The following is an 8525-nucleotide window of genomic DNA, read 5'->3' as shown; positions in this document are numbered from 1 at the left end:
CTCCACTTTGTAGTATAAAATAGGTGGTGGAAGCTAAGAAGCTTCGTTTTCAGTATTATATGTTATAAGCCCATTGCATCAGGTGAAGTGCTTTATTGGCCAAGACACATCCAAACCCTCTCGATTCTGGAAGCTTTCCATACCAGGTGCTTCATAATTCGAGGGACGCCTTACAAAAAAACAACTTTCTTTTAAGTGTATAATAACATGAAATGTTTTCTTCTGTATTTTAAGTATATTAAAAAATTTCTTTAAGATAACCTCGAGGGGTTTTTTAGCAAAAGTAAAATCAAAAGTTAAATTTAAACTTTAAATATAATGGAACAGACACAATATCTTACTCAATTAACATAATCCACATATGCATAGATAACGTGAATTCTTGCATGAATGATGAATGTGCATATCGTATCATGTTTTTACTTTTTTAAATTATGAGCTACTTAACAACAAAACAGTGAACCATTCTTTTGAATCATGTGATATGCCATGTTGTAAACACGTTTAACCGTCGGATGCGGTACTCCAGAATTTTTTAGTGTTTTTTTAACGGGGCATCAACATGCCAATGGTGTTCTTCAATTGGATCCTGAAGAAGCAGGCTCGTATCTCAGTACATTATTTTTCTTAAAATATACTTATATTTGTCATTATTGATAGTAAATTATACAAGAATAGTACTATTTATATATCTATTTTTATTTCTTACACACTTTTTTTTTGTTTTCAATTTTCAAATTGAATGAATTAAAAAAAATCAATAATTAGAATTTAATAAAAATGTGTAGAAAAATAAAAATAAGTATGCGATCCATTATACAATGGATATATGATGGTGTACTAATATTTTACTCCAACAATAGGGCAAGAAGCACACCAACCAATGAGGGGAAATGGAAAAAGTTATGCACACTTAATCAAATTTGAAGGCAATAATGTAGGAAGATATTATATATACTAAAACCCAGTTGCTGATCACTGTTCATTAACAGTGCCCACCCGGTTTTGTCCCTTGCCTGCTGAGCAATTTTTTGTCCTTTTCTGAAATTGTGCAGTGAGTTGGCCATTTTGCCCTTTCCGCTTTCTGGTGCCATTCTCCATCATCTGCTGTTCTTTGCTTTTAAAAACCCAAACAATATTTTTATAATTTTTTCCCTTTTTGGCGCCACAAACTATGCCTGACAACTATAATCATTTGTTTTGTCCTGCAGTCTATTTGTTTATTATTTTTTTGTCCAAAAACCAATGTATTTATCCACGGGGTAAAACAATTGTTGATTGTTCTGTTTATTATATATATATAATTGTTTTTCTCAAGAACTCCCTCACCGACTGTTGCAGCTCTTTCTGAAAGAGGGTTTTCTTTTCTATGCATGTTATGATTTTATTTCTCTCTCACTGTTTCTTTTCCATTTGAGAAAGAGGCAAGAGGAAAAGGGGGATGCCATTGCCATTGCCGTTGTCTGGTGGTAGCAACGAAGGCCCATTCCTCGAAAAAGGGATAATAAATGCAAAGTGGCAGAGAAATATACATACATGTGTGTGTATATACTAATACTCAACAACATAAAATTACTGTTCATTAACAGTAAGCGGACGAAAATGCCCTCCAATTCATTTGTTATCTGCCCATTTTTTTCTTTTTTTTAACAGTAAAAAGACGACTTTGCCTTTCATCTCCACCTGTCGATCACTCCTCAGCTTCTGTCATTTTCAATGGCATAAATGCCCTCTGTTTCTTCTCCATTATGCCGTTTGTCCACGCGTCGCTCATCGCTCCACATTGACTACTTCTCGACCTTTCTTCTCTACTTTTCCCTCCGTTCCACTTTTCTCTCTCACAATTCCCTTCTTCTGTCGCTCTTGAACCTCGATTCCTTTCGCTCTCCAAGGCTACCTTCTCTCCCTCTTCCACCGTGCGATCTTTGTCTCACAAATTACCAACCACACTTTCTTGCTAAAAAAACCTTCACTGCTTTCTCTGTTGCTAGAGGTTGCTTTCTCTTCTGCTCCCGCAGGGCCTTCAGTTCTCACTTAGATTCCAGAGTAGAAGCCCATAAAGCTAATATGGCAAAGCGAGAGCTTTCCAGCACTCTCAGGAACTTAAAAGGTGAAAAGAAACGATAAAATTGCAATTTTTTTGGTTTTTTATTTATTTTTAGTGTTAATTTCTGATTAAATTATTATTTTTGATAAACCCTTTTAGAATCTGATCTAGGTTTTGCTTAAATTCATCTTGGTGTTGTTTAATTTTGAGTTATATAATTTTCTGGTGGACCTTTAATTGTATTTACAGATTAATACAACGTAATTGGGTTAGTTTTTTTAATTACTGTAGTTTATGCAAAGAGCAACTTAGAAAGAGGTGAAGAAAGAAGAAGATGTCAAACCATACCTTATCACCTCAGGTACCTTTTAGACCTATTGCATGTCAAAATCAGCTTCAAATTTGTGATTTAATATAGTTGAATTTTAACAAGTTTTTAGTGATTTTGTAGAATTTTACGTTTAATAACCAAGTGGATTACTTTACTTGGTTGGACCTGTTTTTATAGCTATATTTCAACCTTTCCTCTGATGGCTTTTAACGATTGGATTTCTCGAGTCTACTTTCCATGCTTTGACCATTTCATTTGGCAGAGGGTTCTGGGTTTTGGAGAATTCTTCATTAAATTGGTGGGTTTGTAGAATTGTACCCTTATATTTCTGGGTTTGGTTTTATGTCAGTTTAGTAAATTTTTTTAGGTTTTGCAGAATTTTTTGTGATTAAATTTCTGGGTTAAGTAGCGGTTTTTGAGGTTGTGGTCTCCGAAAAAAGGTAATTTTTACATTAATTCTGTGAAAATTTGTACATATCAATGTGTTAGAATATTTAAGGGAATTTAAAATAAAATATGGTATTGGTATTGGTGGGGACGATGTATGGGAATTTTTCAAGGATTATTGGAATCTCATGGTAAGGAGTGATGTAGAAACTAGCTGCAGCAATTGATGCAGGTTTCCTTTCTATGAAGCTGATTTTGGATGGGGAAAGCCACCATGGGTGACTTCAGGTACGGAGTTCAAGAATCTAATTGTGTTAATGGATACACGAGATGGAGATGGCATAGAAGTATCCTTGAATCTCAAGGAAGAAGACCTGGCCATATTTGAAAGCACTAAGGAGCTGCTTGAGTATGCATCTTTAAATCCAACTGTAATTTTGTTTATTATTGTTGAACCTTTTATGATCTTTCATTGTTTTGTTTCTTGCTTCTGTTTTTCTTAGGTGTGTGCTAAATTGGATGTTGGTTTGGTTGTTTCCAATCTTTCCCAACGACTTTCAATACCCAATAGAGAATATGAAAAACCCAACTTTAATTTTGTAAATTTTTTGTCCTAAATGAAGGTAACATGGGAATTTGTTCCGAATGGTGTTCAAAGAACTTCAAACTCAACTTTGTCCTGAATGATGATCTGTTCTCTGGATGTCTGATATCAATTTTTTATCTGCTCAGAGTGATCTGATTTATATCTTTTGCTAGGGTGCTAATGTGCCTCCACCATTCAATTCATTTGAATCTACTGGTCTCCCATATGAGATTCAGAGGTATGGAATTATTCTTCTGTTTTTGTCTCTTTTGTGTAATCCTGGTTAAGTTACCTGAGTGTTTTGTGCAAAGTTATGTGATTGCTAGAGGTCCAATGTTGAGTTCCTCTTTACAAATGCTTCTCAACAATTGAGCCCTTTTTGTCACTATTCATATTGCAGGTTTTGAGCTTCCACAAATTTCAAGGCGTTCAAACTTTACTCTCGAATGAAATGGTAATTAAATTTCTTAAAATTATAGTTTATTACTATAAAAGATAAAGACTTATTTTCTCAGCATTGTAATCTATGTATGTTTACACATTATCCAACTTGCTTCTACAAAATCAAAATACTTATATCCACCTACAAAATTCTGTTGAAGAAGTGAGATTTTTAAACTGCAGTTTTTCTTTAATTATTCACAAATGTATGTACAAGTTAACGAAAAAACATTTATGCTTTTTTGGTGAATTTAATTTGAATTGGTAAATTTTGGTAACAAAAAAACCTATGATAAATTAAAAGACTATCATTAAATAAGATTTTCTGCTCAGTGTACCTCTATATAGTTCTATTTGAACTCACATTTTTTTTTAATTTAAATTTTATTTCTCTGCATAGTCTGGAAAAATTCTGCCTTCCTAATCATTTCACACAATTTTGTTTAGTTTTAAAAGTTTTGCTATAATTTTCTCTGATAAAAGGACATTCTGTGACAAAAACCAGGATCAATTTGTTTGCAGCTTGAAGATTTCTACTTTCACCAAGTTTATCTCCAACTCCAGGTATTTTCTCCCATTGACAACTTAAAATCAACTGCACTGCACCTCTATACTTGCATAACTCTGTTTTTCTCTCCTCCTTAAATTCATATATGGAGATAGGAAGTTTAAGAATCTTTGTTCCTGCTAATAGGTTTAATAATAGTGACATTTGAATGATCTTTGTTTCCAGGAAACTGATTTTAAAGAATTGTATCTGGTGATTCAGAAAATAGTTAGATTTTTTAAAGCTGACACAGGTTTTTATGAATATCAGGCTTTGAAATACAATGTTGTTCTAGGCTGTCATCTAGATTCCCAATCACATGTTTCCACGGCGGTTTCAAAGAGGTCCTTGAGACGATCAGATGCTGTACTCAGCAGCCACCATTATAATAAGGTTAGGTGTTGAGGTTTTTCCTTAACTTATTTTTCTCTTGGAATATGAAACCCTATGTTTTTCCTGCATGTTGGTACATGTAAATAACACAATGGTTCATAATCTTTTATTTAGAGTTTAATAAATATGATAAAAGTGGATCATAATTTTTACAATAACCTAACATGGCTATTTTTGAAGGTAAGACCGAGCGGCATTCTCTTGGTCACTAGATGCCTTGAGAATTTATAGTCACTCACCCAACTTGGGATTTGAGTAATCATGAATAACTCGATTTTGTGTTACTATGTGATGCGGTGGTGAGAGGACTTTGGTATGGGAGGGAGGACTAGAGAGAGATGTTTAGATTTGAGAAGGGTAATTGGTATTGAAAATTGAGATGCCTATATACCATGGCAGGGTCGGTTCCAGCTTTTCCTTTTCCTTGGTATGCATTATTTGTCCCTTTCTTTTAATTTGTTAGTTTAATTTATTCCTGCAATTTTGTATGAACTATATGTGTGTAGTGATAGATTGTAAGGTGATTGAGATTTGTGCAGGTAATTACTATAAATACAAATGGATGGTGCATACAAATTACTATAACTTCAAGAAAAAACAAAACAGACCCAGATACCAATTCACTTCAGTCCCCAAACATCTCGATCCATTCCAGCTTTTTCTCTTCCTTGGTATGCATTATTCCTCCCTCTCTTCTCTTAATTTTTCTTTTTTGTTTAATTATTTCTGGGATGTTGGAACCTGAATTTCCAGAATTATTGTGATTTTGGAACCCTAATTTGGGATGCATGTAAATGAAAAGTCTTATATATTTGGTCTTTGCTTACAACCTCTCTCTGCTCTTTTTCTCTCTCTCTCTCTCCAAAACTCAATTTCGAAGTTGTCATGCATTTTTTTTTTTTAATTATTACTGTCACCTTTTGATTTGCCTTATGGTTTTATCATCGTACGTCATTAGTTGACTACTGTCTTTGTTTTCTTCTGCAGCATGGAGAGCTGTACAAGGCACTTTCTGCAATTTATTGCAAAATAATGTCAGTTATCCCTTCTTTGGATACAACTCAAACTGGGAGCAAGTCTGGTATCCAAGCTTTACGTTCGTTGCATGTAGCACATGAAAAGTCTAAGAATGTAGTAAGCTTTATTTGGCAGGTATTCCCTCAATATTGCATTTGTAATTGATGCACTTATCGTAACTCTAACTTTTTAAGTAAACAATTATTTTCCCCTTTCTGTTTTGAAGAAATAGAATTCTCTTTAGATGTTTAAATTTGTTTCATTCATGATGAGGTTGTGTATAAATTGCATTTGCATTGGTAACTCAGTTTTTGACTCGAACATTGTTTATAAAGATTGCAGGTGCATAGTCTTTCATATAATTTTCAATCCCGCAGCAACGCGCGGGTGCAAATTCTAGTTGCTTACTAGTTTTGAGCGACACTCCCAAGTTCCAAAGACACGGTGGTCGATGATTCCACCTTCAAAAACTATCTAATTTTTAAAAGGAATATTTTATTGAACTAATATGACCTCACTTTGCACTTACACTTATATATTATTTTTACATATTAATTTTAAGAGAGCATAAAGTAATAGCCTACGAAAAATTACATTATTAGTTTAGTTAAATAAAATTATCATCCTAAAATACTAAATAAAAAGACAATAATAAGAAAAATCAATATTATTATCATTAACGAAAACGTTTTATCCCTAATTTTTAAACGAGTTTTTGTTCATCAATTTGAATGGTTTCTTAAAAAAATATTGGATTGAATTAACTCCTTCATGCTCGACAAGTGACTAAAAATAGGTTATTATGACTTCGAATAAGCCGTTATAGTGAAATCAGTAGACACACTGCTTTTAGGAATTCCTACAAGATTCATTCGTTCTTTTACATCTAATAGATGGTTAGAATTTCATTTGGGTTCGAACCCTACTGAGAGGTCCACTAGTGATGAACAATTGTTGATGAAAGAACAAGATGTTCTTTTTGTCCCTTCCAAGTCCTCTCGATTGATTGGTTTGGACATCAATAAGGGTTTAGAGAGGCATTCCTTGAGCCTTGGGAAGTCTTTTTCACATTCGTCGGTCCAAAGCAAGCGCTTGTTTTTCTTTATCGGCATAAAGAACGGCTTGCACTTGTCTGTGGATTGCGAAAGGAATTTGTTGAGGGCTGCCACTCGTCTTGTCAGGCTTGGTATTTCCTTCATAATTCTGGGCGACTTTACTCCATAATGGCTTTTATTTGATTTGGGTTAGCCTCAATTCCATACTTGATAACCAGACATCTTAAGAACTGGCCCGATGCTACTCCGAATGTGCACTTTTCCAAGTTTAGCTTCATTTTGTACTTCTGGAGTAGACCAAACGACTCTTGGAGGTGTACTATGTGATCCTTCTTCTCTGTGCTTTTGACAACCATGTCGTCCAAGTAAAATTCCATCATGCCCTTGATATTTTCCTTAAAGATTCGGTTGGCAAGTCGTTGGTTTATTGCCACTGCATTAAGTCCAAAAGGTATAACCTTGAAGCAATTGTCCTTGGGTCAATGAGGAAGGATGTTGCCTCCATGTCTGGCTCATGCATTTTTATCTAGTTGTATTCGAAGTAAGTGTCCATGAAGCTCACCAGCTCTTCCTAAACTACCATTGAATCTACCAGTAAGTTGATCTGTGGGAATGGGTATGGTTCATTTGGGCAAGCTTTATTCAAATTTGTAAAGTCTACACTTACCCTTCACTTTTCATTCTTCTTTTGGACCAACACCACATTTGCTAGCCAGTCTGGATGGTGTACTTCGAGATGAACAAAGCATATTTGAGTTTGTCGATCTCTGCTCCTATAATTTTCTTCATTTAGCTCTGTGGTTGCGTTTGTGCTAGGTAATTGGTCTAGCAATTGGGTCTAGGTGAAAGTGGTGGCAGATCACAGAGGGATTGATTCTTGGCATGTCTTTTACTGACCATGCAAACATGTCTTTGTTAGCCCGCAGTAAGTTGGTGAACAATTTTTTCTCTCTATCAGTTAGCTTCAAACCATTCCTCATTTTTCACTCTGATTTGTCAGGTCGAGGCTGATATACAGTGCATCTTCGTCTGCCATTAACTCCGACGTGCTGTTGTCTTAGGGGTCAAGATCTAAGTTGAATTCTTTGTAGCTCATTTGCTGACCCTTGGACTATGGTTGCTATGTTGATTAGTTCATGAAGACACTTGAGCTTCGTTCTCCATTATGGATCATGTTCATACTCTCAACAATAGCATAACAGTGTGCCATTCCCTTACTCTGCTCGGAGTAAGGTAGCGAAGTAACTGTGCTAGATGGAACAGTCTTCATCTTATACAACCAATTTCAACAGATGATGGTGTTGTGGGAGTTAAAGAATCCATCACATGAAAGGGTCATTTTTCCTTTGTTAACGATGTCAACAATCTCCATCTTTTCAGCAGTATCCTTGAAGAGTGCACTAACTTTTGAGCCGTTTTCAACCAGGATGCGGCTTACTAGGGCGTTAGGGATTTGTATTTCGACAACAAAGGCATCATCATGGGGCGAGTGGACATCTTCCAAATCCCAATATGAGAATGGTAGGATATTGGAATCTATGGCTAGTGGTTTGTTAATGGAGGCCACCGTTCTTGGTTTCTTACAAGCCGCCCATCTTTCTTTCCAAGTGTTTCCCAGGTATTCTTACTTACCATATGTAATTCACTCCATAAAACATTCATTCCCTTTGAGACTGGACATGGTGAGACCCAGAAGCCTTCTAGATTTCTTACGATGCTAT

The 8525-nt window shown here is 35.2% G+C and overlaps 2 protein-coding genes across 3 annotated transcripts; both read left to right on the top strand.

The window, feature by feature from the left end:
• Positions 1-1800: 1800 nt before the first annotated feature.
• LOC125476165 lies at positions 1801-2810 on the top strand. 2 transcript variants are annotated; one of them, XR_007257515.1, is made up of 4 exons: positions 1801-2110; positions 2339-2408; positions 2499-2676; positions 2755-2810. XR_007257515.1 is itself a non-coding variant. In XM_048581941.1 (4 exons), the coding sequence occupies exons 1-4, from the start codon at positions 2068-2070 to the stop codon at positions 2764-2766; spliced, it is 312 nt and encodes a 103-aa protein (XP_048437898.1). In that variant the 5' UTR covers positions 1801-2067; the 3' UTR covers positions 2767-2810. The 2 variants fall into 2 exon arrangements, 1 of the variants encoding a protein (XP_048437898.1); XM_048581941.1 differs by having other exon boundaries at positions 2746-2810.
• A 216-nt stretch (positions 2811-3026) lies between these two features.
• LOC125476166 lies at positions 3027-6143 on the top strand. The gene is made up of 8 exons (XM_048581942.1): positions 3027-3174; positions 3525-3589; positions 3752-3805; positions 4315-4356; positions 4610-4732; positions 5272-5403; positions 5720-5884; positions 6085-6143. Exons 3-8 carry the CDS (start codon positions 3803-3805, stop codon positions 6097-6099), a joined length of 480 nt encoding a protein of 159 aa, XP_048437899.1. The 5' UTR covers positions 3027-3174; positions 3525-3589; positions 3752-3802; the 3' UTR covers positions 6100-6143.
• Positions 6144-8525: the final 2382 nt, after the last annotated feature.

This window comes from the organism of the source record quoted next, unplaced genomic scaffold (assembly GCF_019419815.1).
Source record: "Pyrus x bretschneideri cultivar Hongxiangsu unplaced genomic scaffold, Pyrus_bretschneideri_v1 Contig18, whole genome shotgun sequence".
NCBI lineage: Eukaryota > Viridiplantae > Streptophyta > Magnoliopsida > Rosales > Rosaceae > Pyrus > Pyrus x bretschneideri.
The sequence above is the reverse complement of the archived record's forward strand: the minus strand, read 5'-3'. Positions and strand labels throughout refer to the sequence as shown.